Source organism: Phycodurus eques, chromosome 19 (genome assembly GCF_024500275.1).
Source record: "Phycodurus eques isolate BA_2022a chromosome 19, UOR_Pequ_1.1, whole genome shotgun sequence".
Lineage (NCBI taxonomy): Eukaryota > Metazoa > Chordata > Actinopteri > Syngnathiformes > Syngnathidae > Phycodurus > Phycodurus eques.
This window is the reverse complement of record NC_084543.1, coordinates 5557915-5581698: the sequence shown is the minus strand read 5'-3', so window position 1 is coordinate 5581698 and position 23784 is coordinate 5557915. Positions and strand designations below refer to the sequence as shown.

General features: G+C 42.6%; 3 protein-coding genes and 1 long non-coding RNA gene across 4 annotated transcripts; 3 read left to right on the top strand and 1 right to left on the bottom strand.

The window, feature by feature from the left end:
* The first annotated feature begins 241 nt into the window (after positions 1–241).
* On the top strand, positions 242–2515 carry LOC133418101 (homeobox protein HMX3-B-like). Its single transcript, XM_061706468.1, has 2 exons — positions 242–543; positions 1709–2515. The coding sequence occupies exons 1-2, from the start codon at positions 279–281 to the stop codon at positions 2275–2277; spliced, it is 834 nt and encodes a 277-aa protein (XP_061562452.1). The 5' UTR covers positions 242–278; the 3' UTR covers positions 2278–2515.
* A 601-nt stretch (positions 2516–3116) lies between these two features.
* Positions 3117–6755, top strand: bub3 (BUB3 mitotic checkpoint protein). Its single transcript, XM_061705866.1, has 7 exons — positions 3117–3260; positions 4177–4371; positions 4448–4517; positions 5049–5200; positions 5284–5442; positions 5700–5874; positions 6448–6755. Exons 2-7 carry the CDS (start codon positions 4180–4182, stop codon positions 6666–6668), a joined length of 969 nt encoding a protein of 322 aa, XP_061561850.1. The 5' UTR covers positions 3117–3260; positions 4177–4179; the 3' UTR covers positions 6669–6755.
* A 192-nt stretch (positions 6756–6947) lies between these two features.
* Positions 6948–22320, bottom strand: si:zfos-911d5.4 (uncharacterized). Its single transcript, XM_061705867.1, has 7 exons — positions 22148–22320; positions 21239–21370; positions 20926–21026; positions 19922–20070; positions 18311–18539; positions 17770–17975; positions 6948–10170 (listed from the first exon to the last, which is right to left on the bottom strand). Exons 2-7 carry the CDS (start codon positions 21352–21354, stop codon positions 10003–10005), a joined length of 969 nt encoding a protein of 322 aa, XP_061561851.1. The 5' UTR covers positions 21355–21370; positions 22148–22320; the 3' UTR covers positions 6948–10002.
* On the top strand, positions 15838–22861 carry LOC133417770 (uncharacterized). Its single transcript, XR_009770398.1, has 3 exons — positions 15838–16104; positions 17737–17990; positions 18314–22861. It is a non-coding gene; the product is annotated as an uncharacterized LOC133417770 (long non-coding RNA).
* Positions 22862–23784: the final 923 nt, after the last annotated feature.

Genomic DNA, 23784 nt, shown 5'->3' with positions numbered 1-23784 from the left:
ATTCTGGTCTCATTGCAGACTCCAAGCCCATTTGCTCGCTGCTCTGGCCAATCACAGGGATCCAGTGTGTTTTAAGTGGGCTATCATTTTTCATGTCAGCATTACATCTCCATCGAAGACCAACACAGTACTTTTATCCCTCTCTTCAGCACCACAGAGAGCACATCTTTTGGATACTTTTTTTTTTTTTTGGGAGCTCTGACTGCCGCTGCAGTTGTTTCTTTAAACTTTTGAATTTTCACATTCTGATGGTGATTCAGGTGTGGAACTAAAAGGCGATGGCAGACCCTGACGCGCAACAAGAGACGCGCCAGTCCGCCAAAGACTCCATCAAGTTCTCCATCAAGAACCTGCTCGGCATCGACGACCCCCACGGCAACAGCAAGCCCACCAGGCCCAGAAGCTTCTTGGAAGGCAGCTTCTTCTCCCGGCTCGCTGATTTGTCTCTACCTCGCCTGGAGTTGCCCTCACAGCGGCTCGGTCTGTCCCCAGCGTCTCCTTGGTGGTATCCGTACACGCTCGGCGCTCATCTCAAGGCTGGAGGTACATCATATTACCTTGAATTCTGAAAAGAAAAGAAAGGATTGACATAGTGCCCAAATGTGGTTCTTTGACTTGTGCAACCGTTCTATATAGAACCAACCATTATCCAATAGTTCTGTAGCACCAAATAAGAAGCCAAATGCTTCTCGGATGTTAAGCATCTTCTGGGGTCGATGATAAGATAAAGAACTCTGTGGTATATAGAATAATGGGTGCTATGTAGAACTATCACTTTTCTGAAGAACCCCTGAAGAGTGGTGAACAACGGTGCCATGGAACTTCTGAAGCACCTTTATTATTATTATTATTATTATTATTATTATTTATATATGTGTATATATATAGATATATATATAGAGAGAGAGAGAGAGAATGCATTACATGTTTAAGCGCCCAAAGAAATATTATAATACTTAATATTATGCGATTTAATCCAGAGGAAACACTTTAAAATCTGTTGGGGAATTTTTTATTTTTTTTGCTCTCAAATGAATCTTTCAATTTTTCATATCATAAGGTTAGTAGCAGAAAATGTACGGTCCCAAATGTTTCAAGCATCAATGAATCTAGTGCTAAGGGAAAACTCCACATTACTGATAAACAACCTTTTTGAATAAATAGTATTTAAAAATATATATATAATTTCTTTATAAGACAAAATAATGTTAATAATAAAATCAGAAGTACCTTTGATGACAAATTAGGTTTTGACTCTGTCATGAGTTATCTTAATCCAAAACATTTCCATATTTGATCAGGTGAATTTATTTGCACTCGAATATTCTTGCTAATCCCAAATTAGTTAGAATAAAAACTACACTGAATAAATTATAAATATAAATACGTATGAATAAATTGGAACAGGTCAATACGTGTAAAATACGATCGATGCAACGTGCTGAGAAGGATGCCAGTTGTAATGCGAATGTTGACGGCAAAAAAAATGAAATGTAAAGATTCACTCCATTGCGTACAAATATTTGCAAAACATGTACTGTAAATATGCAGCGCGAGTACCATAACATGCCATTACTATTATTGTTGTTGTTGAAATATTTTACAATAGATTACATTGTACGTCTGTCATGACTCAATTCCCTTTTGTAGCATTCGTTTTGAGAGTTTGCATATAACTTGGTCACTTTTTTTTTTTTTTTTTTTGCAGGTTCAGAGAAAGATGAACTGTTGCTGCACGACAGACCCTCGCCCGACCTCCCCAAAAGCGAGCCGGACACCAAAGAAGAAAGCGCGGAAGACGACGAAAGTGACCCAGAGGAGCCGAAGAAAGACGCCGAGCCCGCCGAGGACGACTGGCCAAAGAAGCCCGACCACTCCGACGGGAAGCCGTGCAGGAAGAAGAAGACCCGCACCGTGTTCTCCAGGAGCCAGGTGTTCCAGCTGGAGTCCACCTTCGACATCAAGCGCTACCTGAGCAGCTCGGAGCGCGCCGGCCTGGCCGCCTCGCTGCGCCTGACCGAGACCCAGGTGAAGATCTGGTTCCAGAACCGCAGGAACAAGTGGAAGAGGCAGCTGGCCGCCGAACTGGAGTCGGCCAACCTGAGCCACGCGGCGGCGCAGAGGATGGTGCGGGTGCCCATCCTCTACCACGACCACGGAGCTCCGGAGACCAGCGGGAGCGCGGCGGGGGGCTCACCCGGCGGCCGGGCTTCCATCCTGGCCTTTTCTCACCACATGTACTACCCCCACCCGGTTCCACTACTGAGGCCTGTTTAACACGTCATCACACTTTGTTTAAATTTGCCTACAACTTGAAAAACGTTGATATATATTTCCAAGTTCTATGTCTATTTTGTAGATTGACCGTGTGACTTTCTTTTATGTCCCATATGCATTTACATTCTATTTTAGGGACAATCTATGTTATTGTCCCGATTGCTTCAAAGTGTTTGAATATATTTTCATGTGCAAGGTTTGTACATAATGTATTTTTAAGACTCATGTGTTCGTGACTGTATTGTGGGATTAAATACGATGACATTCCCTTACTTGTGCAATACAGTTGTTATGAGGCTCATGATCTACTATAGCAAACAAACTTTGTTTCCCTTTCTTTTAAAACAAAGGACATCATTGTGGCAAAGTAAACCAAGGAGCCAAATATGATTTGCCTCTGATATTATTACTGGAATCTTGTATGTTGTCCCAGTAAAGGTCTTGATGCAAAAAAAAAAAAAAAAAAGAGAGAGAGAGAGAGAGACGTATTTGTGATGTATTTAAAAGAATTCACAAAATGTAAACGCTCATATAATCTTTTTATATTTTTTTGCGTTTGTCTTCTTAACCTGTACAAATCGCTGCATAATTAGACCATACTAAATGAAATAAATTGCGGTTCATTTTGTTTTTGGAGTAAAGGAAACCCATATGGCCCTAACACGCATGCGCGAGCCGTTTCCAAACCAGCGAGTCGTTCCGGTGTCACGTGACCTACGTAAGGACATCGGAAGTACTCCTTTGAATTAAAAACATCCAATCAACGCGCAGGCGGGAACTTGAACATTTGGTTTCAGCCAATCAGCAACAGTTTCTAAGCAATCGGCTTCCGGACTTGGACTACGTTTTTTACCGAGGCACTTATCCGAGCGCATTCATTTCGCCTGATATTTATGTGGCTGTTTGTTAAGTATTTGTCCAAAAACCTAATCTAGTCGAAACGAAAATAGCTTATTACCTGTGGACCCTTTTCAGTATAATTGGTAAGTGCAAATTGTCGACGCCATGGCTCGTAGAACGTGCTGTAGCATTCGGTTAGCTCCGGGCTAGGGCTAATTCCTGAATGTGTTGTATGAGAATGGGCAAGGTTTCTGCTTTACAAGTTCAAATAACTAACAGCTATCCAAGACCTTTCGCTTTACTCCATATCGGACACGTTCGACCGTACTGAACGGATTTTTCCGCCATTTTCTTATAGAAAAAGCAAATCACAGCTAAATAAATACCTTCAGAGTTTTTCTTCATTTTGCCTATTAAACACAGTTTCCCCCATGTTACTCACGGATTAACTTCCAAAGCCTAGTTATTTTTTTCTTTACAGATACTGTAACAAGACAATAACTGCCTCCTCTTGGGGGGAAAACATGTCAAAACATGTCTGTGAATCTTGAATGAACATTTTATCTAAATATTCAACAATCAATCATAAAAAGAGTCATCAAACTGCATGGCTTGGTTGATTCATGTCTGCTGCCGGCTTTCTCACTGTCTGTTCTCATGTAGAGTACTACAGGTGAGGCAAACATATTTCCAGCTTGGAAGCACGCCCAAAAGTTCTCAACACGTGGATAAGTGACTGTTTTTCCGACGCATAAATCGGCACTGTGCCTTTGGCAATATTTAGTGAGACCGACTTTGCAATGTGAAGATGCTTATGCTCATGTTGTCTGTTTCTTATTGGAAATTAAACTCACTCGTCGAGGGGACTGAAAAGTGAAAATAAAGCGACCGAATCGCTAAGTTGGCAACACTGACAGTGCTTTTGGAAGCCAGCTCTTCTCTTTTTGCAGAGATGATGATGTTGTAAGAAGTGCATGTCAGAAATAAACCCTCCCTTGTGAAAAACAATAACATTTTATGGTGTGTAATTAAAAGGGAGTTGTTTTTCTTCTTCTGCAGAGCATGGTCTCCAGCGAGTACAAACTGAACCAGGGGCCAGAAGATGGCATCACCGCTGTCAAGTTCAGCCCCAGCAACGGAAACTTCCTGCTGGTGTCCTCCTGGGACTGCACGGTCCGCCTCTACGACGTGGTGGCCAACACCATGCGCATGAAGTACCAACACACTGCACCGGTTCTGGATTGTGCTTTTTATGTACGTAGCAGGCGCCACATCACTTAATTATTTGAGTTTTAACGTTGTTGTAAGAGCACAATGTCCTCTCCCCCAGGACCCGACGCATGCTTGGAGTGGAGATCTGGATACAAATTTAAAAATGCACGACTTGAACACAGACCAAGGTACATGCTGACCAAGGTTATTGTATAATAGTTTGGGATTTTGCAAAATAATTAATTTTTTTCCCCCACTATTAATGTGACTCATCACCTATGCAACTCAATTGGGGGGGGAAAAGGATAACTTTGAGGGGAAATAACAATGAACAAATGAGATATTGTGGTCACACAAGTGTTCAAACCCTCTTAACTGGGATGTGGCTGTTGTCAAAATTAACCAATCACATGCAAACTCATGTTAATTGAAGTCAGCACGCACCTGAGTTCACATGTGATTGGTTACTTCTGAGCATGGCCACAAACCTGATATAAAAGGGTGTGAACACTTGTGCAAACACAGTATCTCAATGGTTTTCTACGTCCCCTCTGTTGTACAACCCATAGGTCACAGTGGGGGAAGAAGTTTTTAGATGATTTATCTTGGGCTTACTTTTTAATGTGACTAAAACCTAGAATTTGAACAGGGGTGTGTAGACTTTTATATACACACTGTAGGTTGTCTAAGATATGTTGTGGGTTTTAATTTGGTTGCAGATACCATAGTGGGAAAGCACGATGCCCCCATTCGCTGTGTGGAACACTGCCCGGAGGTGAATGTCATGGTGACGGGCAGCTGGGACCGGTCAGTCCGACTCTGGGATCCGAGGGCGCCGTGCAACGCCGGCACCTTCACGCAACCGGAGAGGGTACGACATTATTGGCTTGTTCTGGTGCGCCTAATGAAATGTCTGCGTGTGTTTGAGTATAGATTTGCGGTTGTCGTTCAAAGGTGTACACCATGTCTGTGGCGGGCGACCGGCTGATCGTCGGCACGGCGGGCAGACGTGTGCTGGTGTGGGACTTGAGGAACATGGGCTACGTGCAGCAGAGGAGAGAGTCCAGTCTCAAGTTTCAGACCCGCTGCATCCGAGCCTTCCCAAACAAGCAGGTGCGGGCCAGGAAAACAACAACCTCGATTTGCTAACGATCTGTCTTGGTCTGTCATAGTACCAAGACTGACCTATGAGAGGCAGCATGGTGCCATCCAGACTGCTAGAAAATACAAAGAAGACTAGTTTTACCAGATTTGGAAGAAGCTAGGCTAACTCTTAGCTTATCTGGTATCTTTGGAAGAAGCTAGGCTAACTCTTACCTTAGATATCTGGTATCTACATTGTGGTCGCAAACATTGCTCCTCGTCTGCAGGGCTACGTCTTGAGCTCCATTGAGGGTCGTGTGGCCGTGGAGTACCTGGACCCGAGTCCGGAAGTCCAGAAGAAAAAGTACGCCTTCAAGTGCCACCGGCTGAAGGACGGTGTCGAGCAAGTCTACCCCGTCAACGCCATCTCCTTTCACAGCGTGCACAACACCTTTGCAACAGGTACAAAGAATTCAAACGTTTGTGCACGATGGTTTCTTGCTTCAATGACCTTTGACATTGTGTTGCTTCTGATCTGCACACTTTGGCCACCAGTGGGGGGGGACAATATAATTAACATTCACAATAAACAAAAGAGTTTCACAACTGAGTGACTCAGTAAGATTAGTTGATTTCCCCCCCCCCGCCCAAAAAAGATGGAGTTCTATGCCTGTTCGAGCAGTAACAGTACACTTGGGAACAAGAAATGTGGTCGGGATGTCTATTCTGAGTAGACCTGCAATAAAAAAAAAAATAAAAAAAAACATGCCAGAAAATACACATTTCAGGCTCATTTTAGCCATAGTTTGCCAGGGTCCTACTTAAACTTCAATACACTTTTTGTCCTAGATTGGGTGTCTGTCAGATGCATAGATAGGCAACGCTGAGTATGAAATCAAAGTGTTAAGTCTTGCCAGAAAACGTGAAACTCTTAACACAATCATTCCCAACCACTGCCCTTCGGGGATGTTTGGCCTTCAGTAGCAAAAGTCTGGTCATTCTCGATCCAAATCGTCCTCCGTTCTCTCCTTCCAGGCGGTTCCGACGGCTTCGTCAACATCTGGGACCCGTTCAACAAGAAGCGCCTGTGCCAGTTCCACCACTACCCGACCAGCATCGCTTCGCTGGCCTTCAGCAGCGACGGCGGTCTGATCGCCATCGCTGCGTCCTACATGCACGAGATGGGCGACGTCGGGCACCCGGAAGACGCCGTCTTCATCCGCCACGTCACTGACGCAGAGACCAAGCCCAAGTGAGTCCCCGTCCCTGCTGGCGACTTACTGTTTCGCTATCCTGATCTCTGCCTCTCCACTTTTCAATATCTATATTTGGTTGCCTCCATTTTTTTTTTTTTTTTTTTTTTTTTTTTTTTTTTTTTTTTAATATAAAGCATTTATCTACTGGCATCCAGTGTAACTTTTATTGAACTTTGTATTTCTGTCACACAGTTGTTGGGCTTCTTCTACTGTGAGTTTGTTTGTTGTAATGCCTTCATTTCTTTAATAATAATAATAAAAAAAAACAACTGTATACATTTTCCTTGGGTTGTTTTGAGGTCTTTTCTCTGGTGTGTGGCGGACCTTCCGCTTAACCCAGATGGTGGCCTGACGCTGATAAGACATCAGCAGACTAAACAGATCTTGTTTTATTGACGAAGTAATCACAACAGTCTGTGTCCGGTAGGCTTGGGGGAGGGGGGCGCAACTTGCACCAAAAATAATGATGATGATGCGCCGTTGTAGATCATTGAGATACAGAACAAAACGGGCAACAGCAGCCAATTTCTTCTTCCTCCTCCAGTTTGGATTTTCAATTGCGCCTAATAGAATTTGCGAGGCCCTTCGGCCAAAGCAGCAGAGAAGATTGAGATATACAGTCAATGATTCTATTTAAGTGGCGTAATGGCTCAATTGGCCTCCGCTGCATCCTGGAAATGATTAGCTGGCTTTAGCTACAGTCATTCCTGTGATAGTGGATGTCTGATTGGATCAGAGCCTAATATGAAATGGCATTTATGGTGCTTTGACAGACAAAATGGTACAAATTTTTACCTTTTTATAATGAACTGTCTAATTTCGAAATGGCAAAATTTACACGTAGCATATCTCGATTTATCTATTAACCCAATGACTCCATGATGCCTTTTGAGTGACTGATAGTTATTGTCTGCTGCCAGGTCAGCATTGCAAATGAGAATCTGTTCTAAATTGCCTTAACTGGCTGGCGAAATAAAGGTTAAATAACAATACAAGTCAACCAAAAAAAAAGTTTTATAAACTGTTCTCTGACCTCCAGCACAATGTCAGATTATGGGTAAACTGTGATGAACAATGGCCTCCAGCATCGTATCAACGGCGTCACAAAAGCCGTCCACTAAATACACCCGGGGCATCAATAATTATGTGTGGACAGCAACCAATTAGTGGCACAAAACATCAGCACGCCGCCACATTGATCTGTGTACGTGCATTAGTCCGCTTAATCTGCATCGGCGTCAACACACACACAAACATACTCTTCCCCCCTAAATTTATCACGTCTGATAATGACATTATTTATGAAAGTGTTCAGTTTTTGTCATTGATTTGCTGGGTGAGCACTCAGATGCTTTTTGCGCATAAAAAATGTGAAATAGATTCAATAGCATGGATTTGTCCCTGCTTAGATACAGGTAGAAGAGCAGACAATGTCAAACAAATTCACTTCAAAACACTGGAAAATATGTGTAGATGATTCACTCATTAATATTAAATATTTTAGTCTTGGGGGATGCAACTTTTTTTATTCTAACATTACACCTTTATTCTCGCAACTCTATTTATCCTAAGACTTTTTATTAATTTTTTTCCTTGTAACTTCCCCCCCAACATGAGTTCATTTTTCAATACAATGATGCCTTAAGAGTTTAATTCAAATTGCAATAAACAGCTTGACTTGGGCTCGTTATGGAAGTTTTTATTTTTTTATTTAAAAACCCATTAGGCGCTTCAGTTTTCGCTCGCAGCTCAAGCCCAAAACATAGGCTGAGTAACGGCTCATGTTTCCAAAAACCTCTTAGTTGTTACCACTGTTTATTTTGGAATTAAAAAAATTGTGGAATTGGAATTTAACAGGTTTGTACTTTGTAAAAATGACAGCTTTATTTAATTATAACTTCTGACTTTTTTTTTTTTAATAGTTCATTTTCAACTTTATTCTCGTATCTACAATTAACATGTTTGTAGTATTACCACTTTATTCTGATAACTGTACAACTTCAGTATCTAGCTTTTATCTTTAACTTTGTTCCTTTTTGGTGAAATGTTTTTATTCAACACAACAAACTAACATTACGAATGTTCTTATGTTTCTTGCAATAGTATTTACTTTAATAATTGTAGTATTTATGTCTTAATTTATTCTCATAACGTTTTTCAGTGTAACATTACGACTGTATTCTCATTACTGACTTTTTACACCTAGAATTTCGACCTTTAACTTTACATTGTGTGATCCTAATACTCGAGACCGGTTGAATCTTTCAGAATACAAAAAAGTAAACACTGTATAGTACGACCTCACTTAACTATGTTGTATTGTCACAATTAAAATGTTTCATTTTCTTTTGGAGTCTCTCGCTACTTGGGTTAGCATATTCACACATACAGTAGCTCATGCAAAGGTCGCGTTACTAAAAATAGTTTCAAACAATATTGCGCCTGTAGCTCATTTTACACTAGCTAGCTATGATCCTTTTTAATAATAATGTCTGAAATTAATACAGCATCTTTCAAGGGACCCAAGGATGTCTAACAAGAACTCATGGGCCTGCTGTCCTGAGTATGTGACAGTGTTTCCCAACTTTTAAGCCAAGGCACATTTTGCATTCGAAAAATCGTCGCCGGCATCGACAGATGAACGAAGATACCATATTTGTTGAAAATAATCCACGCTGATCAATTAAGTTTTGCAGCACACTTGATAATCTATGGCACACTAATTTGTGTTTTTGGGAATCGCTGTTGTTCTGCACTAATGTGGGATGGGGGTAGTTTAAGTCTGCCCGCAAGTTTGCTGGCTTTCGCCGAGTATCAGAGGAGGTTAAATGTTAGCTGGTAAGTGAAGTTTTGAGAATCACTGGCTGTGCCTGTGTTGAAAGCAGTTCTCTCTACCCCAGGTATCTGAATACGTGAAGCCGCAACGGTTGTGTGAACTTACACTTCAGCAAGTTGTGTCTGAACTATCTTCTGTTTTTTTTCCGAGAAGGCAGCATGAAAAGGGGCTTATGACCTTTCACAAAATCCTCACTTAATCATGTTGACTCGAAGTACATGCGCTGTTAGTGTTTGCCCGCTAAGTGATTAGGACGGTTACAGTCGTGCCTCAAATGAACTTGCAGACTGATCATAAAACACTTTAACCAAACCGCCGACATGCTGGTGAATTAATTAAACTCAAGCGAAAAAAACAACTGTAATATTGCCACTGCAGATTATATTAATAAAACATTGTCTTTTCTTACATAAAGTGTTTACAGTATAACAGAATCGTAAAAAGGCACTCAGGGCTATGTTCTTAGTTAAAGTCAACCATTTGCGTTACTACGACTTCTTATATGCTGAGCGTGATGCTGTGGATGGCGTTGGCCGAGAATTTGGTGTCCGCTTTCTCGCCGCTGACCCGGAAGACCACCAAGGTGTCGGAGGGAACGGTTGCATTGGCGGTCAGCGTCTTGCCCAACCATCCGTTCGAGCCACGCTTGTACATTTTGACAGTCACCTGCAGAGGGGGCAAAAATAGATTTTAATTCATTTCATTTAGCTACAGTGCATCTGGTAAGTATTCAGAGCTTCACTTTTTCCACATTTTTATAAAAGTCTTTGTTATTCCAAAATGAGTTCAATTTTTTTCCCCTTAAAATTCCACACCACACTATTGAATGAAGATGTTTTGGGGGAGATTAGTGCACATTTATTACAATTTAACACAAAAAAAATCACAGCTATATAAGAAGCACAACCTTTACCATAAAGCTCAAAATTTCACTTAGGTGCTCTCTGTTTCCAGTTGATGTTTCTATAGCAGTGCAGGCTGAAAAAGTGAAGTGCTGTACTTTTCGGGTGCTTTTTATGAGGACGATTAGTTACACTTCTTGGTGGGACTATTGGGAAAATAAAAATTAATAAATAAACTTTTTTTTTTTTTTTTATTGGTTGGGAGAATCTCTTATGTTATGGCGAAGCCCTGTGTTGGATGTACAGGTAGCTCAATTTCCCATAGTTATCAAGTTTACTTTTTTTAGACGGCAATCTAGTTGATACTGACTTGACCGCCAAGTAGTATTCTTTTTTTGCCTCAATGGCTTCAAGACCCAGGTTAATCAGCAATCAATTTTACACAATTGAACTGATTTTTGTACACCTTTTAATCATACTAAACATATTCGGAGTTCTATTTCATTCAAAAAAGGCTCGAAAGCGACACTAAATTTGAGCTAACCAATGTTCCTGTGTCCTGTAACCTCGTTCATACTGCTTTTTTTGTGGCAGTCGCAGCTCTCCGGAGTTTTTGTAGTAGGTTCTAAGGTGTAATTTGCTTCAATACCCCATCCAAGCTGCGGACAATGGCCGGCCTAACTAGATTTAGACACGCAGGTAATTGAACCATATCCATTTCAAACAGAATGCCTGGCCGCGTCGTCTTGTTTGGCCGCATTTACCGGAGATAACGCAATATCACAGTGTCTTGTCACGGCTCCATTTTCTCTCACTTTAGCATTAGGCAATTTTTCAATTATTGTTTTTTTTTTTTTTCTTCTTCTCCCCCTCCGTGTTCTTTCATCCGACGGTCTCTTTCATAACGTCCGGGCCTTTTAGTTAATGGCGGCAACAGTCTGAGCCCGCGACGTCGGCCCTTGTCCATTTCGCGGGTCATTGTGGGTGCCCAATAGGCCTTTTATGAGCGCCACATCAAAAGGCAGATAAAGCATTCGAGGTGGGGAAAATACCCGCCGCTAGATATGCTCCCTCTTCTCTTTGTCCGCTATTGAAAGTGATCATTTTAATAGTCGGGAAAGCTCGGCAAACGCGACCCACCCCCCCACCTCCCCAACACCTGCACGCCTCTCGGCGCTCCTAATTACCCTCCATAAAGGCCGCTACCTTTTTACACGCGCACCATTCCCCACCATTTACTTACTCATTAGTGAGCATTCGATGAAAAGAGAGGCGAGAAGAAGACAAAAGAGGAGACAATCGCATCCTGTATTGCGCTGCATTAGCGGCGGCACGCACTTGAGAGGTCGGTCAGTCTGTTTTAATTTGCCACGCCTGGAAAAAAGAAATCTATAAATAATGACAGCTGGTGGTAGAGAGGAGCGTGCACCCGCACAAAGACATTGTTGTAGCAGATCGCTGCCCCGTGCAAAGAAGGTGACAATTAGCAATTAGTTGCACCAAAGTCGAGTCCTTCCACATTTGCTTCTCCAAAAGGTGAGGGCCCGGATTTGGCTAAAGTCTGTGTGTGTGTGTGTGTGTATATATATATATATATATATATATATATATATATATATGGGCATTACAATTAAATAATTGCATCTTGAAGCTATTGAGGCAAAACTGAGTGCACTACTTGATGCTGTTGATTAAGCCTCAATTAGACTGCTGTCTGTACAACACAATATTAGCAAGGACTGCTGCTGTTGAACATTTTTAGACTCCATTATCCCATCGATTAATTGGATTTTACTTTATTAAACAAAATCTGTATGGGAGGTCCAGGTATTATTATTGTAGACTTGGGGTCCCCATCATCACATTGGACACTCTAATATCTATGACTTTGCGTGTGTACGGCTTTAAAAGGCGGGGCCTCCCCTGGTGAGTGACGTGGGTGTCAGCGAATTAAAGTAGAGTTGGCTGTTGTGAGCTCAGGTTAGCGGCTGGCTGTTTACCTGGCTAACTGTTAGCCAGTCCTGGAGTCAGTTGTGGCCATTGTGTATGACCGTTTAATAAGGTTTTTTTACCCGTTTGTTCAATAAAGCATTTGAAAGCTCACCAACAGGTGTGACTATTGTTGACCTGTTGTGGGGGCATGACAAAATGTTCTAATTAGCGGCGGTAGGCTACATGAAATTAGCTAATGATACCTCGTGTCAGCAATCGTATATGTGCAGGTATGTAAGTCAGTTCTGCTATTTCCCGCACAACACGCCGAACCCCATGAGAACTCAAGACGAGCTCGCCTCGAGGGCCACACATCATGGTGGAGGATCGAACCCTGGAGGCTAAAGTTGATACTGAGTAGTCTGCGTGACCCCTGTCTGGCCCAAGTCCACCTCTCACTTTCAGCGTCGGCCTGACTAGCATCGCCATCCATCCTCGGCTTGCGAGGGGACATCTTCTTGTTTACCTTCTGCTGGTGGTCATCATTCTTAGCCATGGTTCACTGACAACTTTGCCCTCGGAAACCTCTGCTTTCATCTGCTTTGGTAAATTTCTTCGGTTGTTGGATTTAAGAACGTGTGGATATTGAGAAAGTGGCGTGTAAGATTTTTCCACTCATAAGTTGACATTTTTGCCGTGTCCATCCTGACATGGAAGTGGCTCATTGAGCAAAACGTTTCCCATTGAAATCTATTGAAATATTGAAATTGATCTGTCGAGGCCCCATTAAAAAAAGATATTGTTTTACACTCAAACAAAGTATGTTTATGTATTATCAGCGTGTGTGTCGCGATCGCTACAAAGTATGACAGAGCTCTTGCAGGGCATGACAGTTGCCATGTAAAAAGTCACTCATCAATATTTGCTGTTTTATAGAAGGAAACCATCAGCCTGTGTTCTACTGCTGATGACTAAAGAATGGAAAAAGGTAGAATGAAAACCTTTTTTTTCCTGGTGAAAGAACAGTCTATTCTTTCTTTTGGTAGTTTCGGTATATAAATATATATATATATATATATATATATATATATATATATATATATATACAGTAATCGTAGAGCACACGATGCTGTTGGTCTTGAAAAATCAGTGCTAGTACTTTTGGCCATTGTCTTGAAATGATGGTTGTGCTCCAGGGAGGAAAAGTGATAATGTTTAGCGTGCTTCAGGGTACGCAAGACTGGTGCGCTTCCCATCAGGGGCAACTGAGTTTTACTGACCTCAGAAGTCAAACTTGCGCGACCTACGTTTGAAGTGGCGGTCATAAGAGCATCCATTTAAAAAAAAAAAAAAAAAAAAAATTAAAAATTCGCTCGAGGTGTGAAGCCTCCGATTATTAATCACCTGACATAAATCAACTCCGGTTTCGGGAGACGTTAAGATGGCCAAACCTTTGCTTGGTGACGCGAGCGTCTGCGTCAGCTGTCGACGGGTGCGCTCGCCCCAAGCCATGACCGCAACTTGAGGGCCGGCCAAGTTCGGAATCGTGTCGTAGCGTCTGCTTCCCCGGATGACAGGAAGCACATTAGACTCAATGACTGCAATGACCACTGACATCCAGACTTTTTTTTCCATACGTCTGCGAGTGGAGCAGGGGGGGTGGGGGGATGTTCAAATATTACCCCCTAGCGTCTTCCTTTTTTCCTCCTCAATGGCTCTGGTTGTCTGGCTGCGTGTAGAGGGCTCGATCTATGGCTGATTTAATTTGCTCTTTGCCAACATCTCTAACAGCATTAACCCCCAGAGCACGCTTCCACCGCCCCCCATCTGACTCCATTAACTCCCAAATCGGGTTTCAGACCGTATTGATGCCGCCCGTTTTTCGGGCTGATTATGACAACAGCAGACAATGGGCAAAAGTGTCTGTTAAGTAGTTTAGCGCTAATTTCACATAACTGTCACAGATGGCAGGCACACGGCACTGTCTGGATGCGTGGCAATTATCCTTAACATTAAAAGAACAATATTCTGGTCAAAGAAAATGACTGAGGCACAAAAAACTAACTCTAATTTGAAAATGACAAATGACAATTTTCTATAGAATCAAGCAGAAGGCCTCTCCTCAAGAACAAACAGACAAAATCCAGTTTGCATTCAGCATTCATCCACTTTAGCCATCTTTATTCTCCTCAATTATCCAGAATGGCTTCACCAAAGTGTAATTAAGTGTCTGCTGCGCCTGGCCTCTTCATTATTCATGGCCGCCTATTGATCATATCTCATGGCCGAGCCTGTGGCCAAAGCCTCATAACGCGCAGCTGCCACTCCATGACAACACAAAAAGTTGACCAAGGTGGTCTTAGAAATTGTCACAGGAGGTTCAGCACATTAAACAGTCTTTACCAAAAATGCTCCGTGAGCCTGTCAGAGGATTGATGCCAACTTAAACACTTATATTGCTAGATTTAGTAACTTTTCAGACCAGATCTTTTTTTTTTTTCTTTTTTTTTTTTTTTTAAGAGATTGGAATTTGAGTCATGCAAATGAGTAATTTAGGTAATCGTCTACATAATTAAGCAATGACTTTACAATGGCAAAGTCATTTGGCAACTTTTAGCAACATCCTGAAAAATGAGTTTGCAACATTGTGTCAGTGGGCGGTTTGTAAAATAATTGTTTTTAAAAAAAAATCCACTGTTATGATTCCCCACGTAATGATTTCAAACATGGGAGTCTTGACACAACCTCACTTCATTCCATCGGCAAATCAATGATTTCCCAATGAATATGAATGTTTTTTTTTTTTTTAACCTGAGTGAAGCGAAAATTTGTCAAACATGAACTCTCTCCGCCTCGCATGTACCTAAATTAACAAAAGTGAGTCACAAGGGCCCTCCGGAATCAACTAGGAAGACGCACCGGGCGATAGTTTGGGACGGAAGCGGCGTTGAGTCATCGCCGCACACACAGACGGCTTCTCTCGGCGGGACACTCGAGCGACTCGTTGGCGGCTTCATCCCGCGTCTTCGCAGCGTGTAATTGCGCGGCTCGCCGTCCTCCTGTGGCTTCCTACACGCACTCGCAAATTATTTCCAATTATTATTTCCAATTCTCTGCGGAGAGCCACGCTGCAATTACGCAAAGCTGAACATTGTGGTCACTTCGGGCCACAATTTCCATTGATTTATTTTTGTTAAGCAATACTGTTCAGCTAATAGAGGCTAATTTCAGGGCACGGAGATTCAACCATTCAAGTTGCTGCAAATTAAAGAGTTACGTTGGTTTTACTTGATCACAACAGCCAGATAGGTAGCGCAAGTTCTTTGTGCAGCCACCAGGAAGCGAAATAGCGATAGTATTTTTTTTTTCTGTAGCTTTCTAACGCGCCTATTGCTGGAGACTGGGTATTTATGTACAGTCGACGGTAGATACTAGTGATGGACATATTACTACATGGTGGGGGAAATTTACAGTCAATTAGGGCTGCAACCATTGAGTATTTTAAGAAGGGATTATTCTACTGATTAGCTCATCGACTCATCGAGTAATAGGATCCAAAAGGATTCTGTATTCAATAACAAAATGTGCACGTAGGGTGCACATTTTGAGCTTGTTCTACATCATATCTTAATCCTTAATCCTAATTCATTGGCCCTAATAGCCTGCGTAGCCGCACTCTCCTCTTAGTTCACACAGCACTGTCTTAATAGCTGCTCTTTATAAAACCACAGAAGAGCAATCGCACATCTGTTCAACGCGAAGATTTTGAGAAACGCAAACGAACCGACAACACGATGGGAGACGACATGAGGACAAACGACATACTGTAAGTAACCTGCAATTGACTCATTCCGCACGCACGCACACAGTAATTACCGCTCAATCCATACAAATTGAATGAAGCCAGAGCCGTGGTCTAAGAATATAGGCCATAATTAATAAATTACAGCCCCTCTACTCAATCATTCTCCACTTTGGGGGAGGTGGGGGGGGGAGATGAGGTCGTAGACATCCCTTTCTCCTCCGCAGGATAATTGAGTGGGCCCCCGTCCAAACACCTCGAGCCGACACACACGCGCGCGCACGGCGACGCCCGAGTGGGCTTTCGAGGGGGCTCGTATCGCACACCTTGTGGCCTGTGTGTTTACAAGTCACAAATCAGAAGGAGGAGTTATTTCTGGGCTCTCCAAAACATGCCTGGGGGAGCTATCCGGTTTCCTTTTGACACCCAAGCATCCCTCACCCACCCGCCACCACGAACACCCCCCACCCCCCGGCAGCTGTTGCACATTAGCAAAGACCTCGGTCCTCTACAGTACTGCCTTGCAATAAGTACAATTCGTTTTGTGACCACGCTCGTAACTCAAAACACTCGTATCATCTTTCCCCATTGAAATGAATAGAAATGTTATTGATCTGTTCCAGCCTCTCAAAAAGACACAACAACACATTTTTGCAATGCATAAGAAATAAGAAAAATAGTACTCTAAAATATTGTACTTGACATAATGAAATAAAATGCGAGAAAAACACTTTTTGCCACACAGCACTGTTTGTTTGTTTTCAAATGTCCGTTGCTGAAAGGGTTATAACACGTCCAGTAGCAACTTGTTTGTACCATTTATATTTCATCATGTGCAAAAGACGTGCCCAATCTGTCTTGCTTTAAAAGCCAAATGTCAGCCCTTGAGCACAAAGGTTTGCTCACCCCTGATCTAAATGGTTAAGGTGAGAAGGATCAAGATGGCAGCCCGCTTCCATTGACACACATGTCTCCGGGAGTCATACGTTTTGGTGTCAGTGCGTGCCCTGTGGGTGAGCGTGTGATGATCGTCGGGTCACGTATCAACTACACGGCAACCGAAGGGGGGGAGGCGAGGACGAAGAAAGCCCCAAGTTTAGTGTCAACAAGGCTGATCTTTGTCTGTTTAACCTTTTACAAGTTCACTTACATAGCGACCGTTTCCCTGCAGCTTGCCTGAACTCGACAATTAAACTAAATATACCAGTAATTCATGATAATTAATAAAAAATAATTTTAAGGTATCCTCTATAGCTTTTTGCTCAAACTTTAAGGTTTGATTTACACTGCGGATACGATGCGCAATTCTGATTTTGTGTCATGTTTACGCGGCACTCTTACTGGCAGATAACTGATACATGTGGAATTTTTATCCACTTTTAGAAGAGGCCTTACTCCGAACTGAAGATATCTGATTCCATGCATTTTTTTTTCTTTGTCCGCTGCTATGATTCATATTCAAGTGCCTCCCAAAAAATTGGATTAGTTCAACAGTATCAACTCCTAAACTAAGCCAGGCTCAAAGTGCTACTGCCCCCTGCTGCCCTTGTTGCTCATTACTTCCAACATGAAGGTTAGGTTTTCATCACAGGTGGCATAGATGAGGATCCCCCAGGCACACATTTTCAAGTGGCCTTTTATTGTGGGCATCCAAAGGCACCTTCACTCGAACCCGCACGGTGGACCGACCTGAGGGGCGCGTCCCAGCAGGGCCCACATTGTCTTGAGCCCAGAGAACTCCAGCGTGTCGGTCTCGCTGCGGTCCGGCGCGATGTAGCAACAGCCCCGGAAGTCGCCCTTGAGCTGCACGCCGCCGCGAAGCCACATGAAATCCCACGTCGGCGAGCGCCTCAGGACCTTCTGCACCGACGCCATCTGCCCGTACGATAGATGACCTGCAAAGGCAGGAGGTGAGGGCGTTACTCTCACGCCGTGCTCCTCGCCGCCATTTCTTTTTTTCAATTACGTTTTTGTGATTACCTTACACATTTATTTTTTTATTTTTTTTAAATTTACAATAAATTGATTGATTGATTTTAAAATGACTGAATACATTGTAATGAACCAATTTTAAGGAAAACAACAGTTAAATTAATGCGACAAATATTACAGGACACTTGATATTGTAAATGGTCAGTGGGCCGGATTAAAGAAAAGAGCACGCCGCATGTGGCCCCCCCGGCCCACGCTTTGCCCACCCCCAAATTCATGTAACATGTCCTCCTCTCACCAGAGAGCCAGGAGGGAGTCAGCGCGTCCAACATCCAGGCCACGTAGTCCTCCCTGAAGGATCGCAGGAAGTGGTCTACCTGGTCGTGCGACACCAGCTCGCGCCGCACCCGGAGCCCCTCGGCGAGCTCGCATTCCGGCGACGGGAAGACCGCCCGGGGGAAGAAGAGAGACTGATGCACGGGCACGCCACTCCGCCTCAGATGGCCGCACAAGTGAGACGTCTTCAACTGCAAGGAAAGACGGTAACAGGAAGTCATTTAATTACCTCCGCCGAGGAGCTTTCAAACTATTGTAGCTAAGCCATTTCTATAAATATTTGACCAGGTTGGGCACAGGGCAATTAAAGCCACTTCACTTCATTCACATGCTATTTATTTATGGACAAATTGTCATCCAAATCTACAAATAATGTTGATTTGCTTGTTTGTTGGCATTATAATAAATTAACATGATATACGAATGATGTATTATATAGAAAAAAAGTTTTCCACCAAAACTGTGTAATGGTTGGGGCCATGGACGTTCGCAATACATTTCACATTTAAGAACACGGTTATTGTATTACTTCACAAAAAAAAAAAAAAAAACATATTCTACATGAAAAAGAAAATGTATTTAAAAGAAAGAAATCACAAATGAAAATATTAGTACAAAAGTGTTTGAAAAGCTGTTTGGATGGAACAATTCTAAATTGCCAACATTGTAATATCGATTATTTGTAGTTTTTAATCGTACATAAACAAAAAAAAAAAAAGAGTTGAAATTAAATATACTCTAAGTCTGTCATTATCTGCTGTTTTTATCCTTAGTTAAAAAAATTAATTGCATGCCACTTGATTGTTCAAAAAGTTGTATATAACAGTTTCTCATTATGTATTTGTATTTAATTTAGTTGATTTAAAAAAACAATGTACTCTGTGCTGCTGCAACATCTTGATTTCCCCTCTGGGGATCATTCAAGGATTATTTTATTTTTATAATGAATTTTCAAATGAATTTGTTGAAATAAAAATTGCACAAATAAATTGATAAAAAAAAATCGGATATCCAGCGAAACCAAAAGAGTTGTACAATTCGGTGCACATCCAAATCAGGATTGTTCAGCTTCATTGGAATTCTGCTTTGAACGAGTTTATTAGTCTGCTTCTGGATTTGCAACAATCCTATTTTGGAAGTAACTCCTCCCCCTTTTGCATGTTTTACACAATCCACAACTGCGACATACGATTAGAGCCACTTTGTGTAAACTAATCAAGTTAAAAGGCCTCGTTAAAACAATTTTCGCTAATGTTGTGTGCTACCGAAGCGAACCTCTCCAGAGACGGAACGGGTCACACGAGGAGCCAGCTGTGTTTTTAGGCACCTGCCCCCCCACCCCCCGTGAACATAATTGCAGCCTTTCCAATGAAGAGCAGCCACTCCGGAAGTTTCGGAAGCCCCCAACAAGTGTTGGAAATTTACATATAAATTGCCAGGGTGACTCTCTTAACCCTGACTGCGGCTCGGATAAAAACCATTTGCCGGACAATTGGCTGGACCTCGGACACAAGTGTGCCCATTTGACACGAGCCATTTAAACAGTTCACTTTTTTTTTTCTCTCTTCTTTACCGTGATGGCTTTGAGGGGGTCCTCCATCTGTTCGATGCAAGTGTTGCTAAAGTTCTGATCTTTTTCCTTCACTTGAACGTGCCACTTTCGGTCGTGAGCGGACACCAGGCCTCGCCAGGGTTTTATGTCAATGCAGAAGATCCCTCGGCCTTGGAAGGAGGAGGGGAAAAAATACATTGATAAAATGAAGGTAGTGACGTTTGGAATTCTAAAATATTCCACACTCAACTACCGACAGCAGACATCTGTGGCAGCACACCTACTGGAAAATCGTGTGGAAATTACAGATGGCGACTCAGTTGTTTTTTTGTTGTTGTTATTTTGTAGGATTGTGCAATGTTATTTATTGTGCCGCACACCGATCAGAAGTGGGAAAATACCAACAAATTACAGACTCGCGACTGACCCTTGCGCAAATAGCCGCAACGGAAAAAAATGTAACCCATGCTGTTCTTAGCGGGTAAACATTTTGCGCCACATTAACACTGTACTGTATTTATTTTCTTTGCAAACATTATTGCGCGACGGTCAAGGAATCATCAGCTCGGCTTTGCCGCTGTAGCGACAGTATACAGTGACACAAGGGGAGGAAACGAGTGAGAAATAAAGGAGTGTGGATATTTGCTGTTGAAAATGATCGCCCCCATTCATTGACTGCACTCGTGCATTTCAGCAACAGAGACTCTCCACGCTTCGCTTTTATTTTTTTTGCGCGATGCGACATGGCATTTTTGATTGGCCGTTACATCTGCGACGTTGCGACGCCGTTCACCTGCGATTCCCATTTCCGACCGCAGCAAAACTCGTGGCCGACGTGACGATTCTAATCAATCAATCAGGGAATTTATTGGTCCATTCATGAAATACATGTGTCCTGCGGTTGTACCTGGCCTCTCGCACCAAAGTCAGCTTGCATAGGACTCCAGCTGCGACCATAATGAGGATAAGGGCCACGGAAAATGGCTGCATGTGTTTTACATCTGTACCGGTTCATTGACGCCCACCTGTGAGTATCACAATGTCAATGTCATCCTTGACAACTTGACACTGGTCGGGGATCCGCAGATTGCAATAGACGTGCTCCTTCCTCAGCCCGGTGAGTTTCCTGCGGTAGAAATACACGAGAGAAAGTTGACTTTTGAAACAAACAAACAGTACAAGCCGCTGGTGACAACTGTATGATGTCTCTCTACAGATTTGAGCCAAGACGGCAAGCTGCGGAAGCCGACCAGGTGGGTCCATTTTAAGCCTCGTACAGCCACTCGGTGAATGTTTTTGGTCAAACTACTGCCAGGCACGAGTGGTTCCACTTGTTACCTGACATGCTGAAGGACGTCCGTCAGTGTTTGCTGCACTTTCTGGCCTTTTGAACTCTCTGGAGCCGAGCAGCCGCCGACCTGAAACCGGGTCAACAGGCTTCCGAGCTGAAGCATCGCAGTGTTTCCCGACCTTTATTTGAGCCGGAGCACATACGTTTTGTTAGGAAAATCTCATGGCACGTGACCCAAAAATGTCCCAAAAACTACTATATACACACTGAAATAATGATCTTACTTAGTGTAAGACCAATGCAATTAGAACACAAAGTTGTAATACGAGAAAAATTGATTTTTCATTCTGAAACACAATAACGTGCATGTGAGGTGCGGGCATTATTTTGTCTACTCCGGGTCGCCGTCACGTTTGAGTGTAGCATCTGTGACTTTGATTGTGTATGGCTTTAAGAGGCGGAGCCTGGTGTGGTGAGTGACATGGGTGTCGTCCTCGTGAATGAATGTGATTCATACGTTTTTGCGGTCGGGTCTTGAACGTATCCCGCGATAAACGGATTCATTGTATTCTGAGGTATGGGTGGATACAGATTAATTTACCTTCTGCCATCTCGCGGAAGAGCATTTAATTCTTCTGCCGGTCACTATACGCAGCTGGCATAGATAGATGACCATTGAGAATATATTATTTGTAGTAAATAAATCATAATTTAAGGACCAATTCAGTGAAATGGCATAATTTACATGATGAAAACAGTGGTTGGGAATCACTGTTCTTAGTAGAGTATATAGTCTTTTATGCTGTGAAAAATAGGTCATGCAAGGCGAGAGGATTTTTCTTTTCAACATGCCGTCAAATGCAGACTAACGGAGGTTATTTCTCGAGTTAGCGAAACAAAACAGTCATGTCATTCCGACCCCCTACTTTGATGACCACACAACAACCAAAACATACCAACGCGACGTCCTGGCACATTCGTTTATTACGTCATTTTCCCAGGCCAATACTTCGATCAAAGTTTGTTTTCACCAAGCGTCGAGTTCTAGTAAGCAGTCAAGAATCCCGAAAAGCTTGTTTAGCAATCCTCGGAGCCCCCTCCTTTGTCCCTCCCCCTTCTGCATAGTTCCTGGACGTAAACAAGCGACCACGTGCGACATTCGCGGCGTCGCATTTCGGCGCCCCCCCCAACTCTTCAGCGTCGTGACGTCACAGCGAAGCGTCACTACGTTGTTGTTACGTTGTTGACTAGAACGCCCCAATTTACGAAGGCCACGTCTTAAAGTAAACCGCTGAAAAAATATATAATTTCATAATGATGATAATAACAATCACGTGAGGCGTCACAGCTGAAAAAAAATCACACACATACACTTTGTGTACAATATACATGTATATAAATAGTTTAGTTGAATAGTTTAATTCAGCCTTCACAATCATACTAATGGCCGAAGAGTTTTTAATTTAATAGTATTCTCATCATTGTGCTTTCATTCATGGTTTTGAGTGGTGTTTGTAATATTTTTTTGTATTCGTTTTTGTCATTTCACTACACTCATATCTTTCATATTAATATAGTTCAAAACTTGGACTGTTTTTGAAGGATGATTAGTACATTTCTCCCCCCCATTTTTCCCCCTACATTATTTATACAGGGTCATAATATCAGAAACTGCTCTCAGTATATTTGTGACTACAATAAACATATTTTTTATTTGTTCTAATGAAGTGATTGCAAACTGATTTAGGGCAGCACAGTGTCCTAGTGGTTCACAGGGCTGCCTCACAGTTCTGTGGTCCGGGGTTCAAACCTCCAACGTGGCCTTTCTGTGTGCAGTTTGCATGTTCTCCCCACGCTTGTGTGGGTTTTCTCCGGGTACTCCAGCTTCTTCCTACATTCCCAAAACATGCATCTTGCGTTTATTAAAGAGCCTTTGTAGTCACATCATTTTGGATACAACTCTTGCAGCAGGTGTGCCTAATTTTACGGATGGTAAATGTCGTCTGGTCTGTTATTAGCTTGTGCCAAATAATACCAATACAGATTTCCAGCTGTACACTCACTTTTTTTTTTTTATAACGTAGTATATAATTTTGGGGCGGAGATGAGGCTCCAGATTGAATTCGTCCCTCCTGAACTCGATATTCAACATAAAAGATCAGCAGCATTCTCACATGCTGCCAAGAGGATATTACAAACGCGACGGTGGCATATTTAATTCGCCCGCAGTCGAGAATATCTCCATGTGCTTACAAACAATATCCGCGTGGCGCCACATACGTGAAAGAGCTTAATATGAGAGCAGATAGCCAAATCAACTCCTGCGCGGGCCTCAATGGAAGCCAATAAACAAGAGGGCACGCTCCTCCTCCTGACCCTCACTTCTGGCTTGGAGATCAGGGACGATATGCAGGCGCAACCTCAATAAAAAACAAACAACGGAGGGAGATAAACAGATATTAAATTAAAGCAGAGGCGATAGCGGGCAGAGGTGCAGGACAAAAGCAGCGTTGCGCTTTAATATTGGCTGCAATCGACGCCTTTTCTAATAATTTTCCTTTTGTCAGTTTGATCACTGAATGTTTGCTAGTGT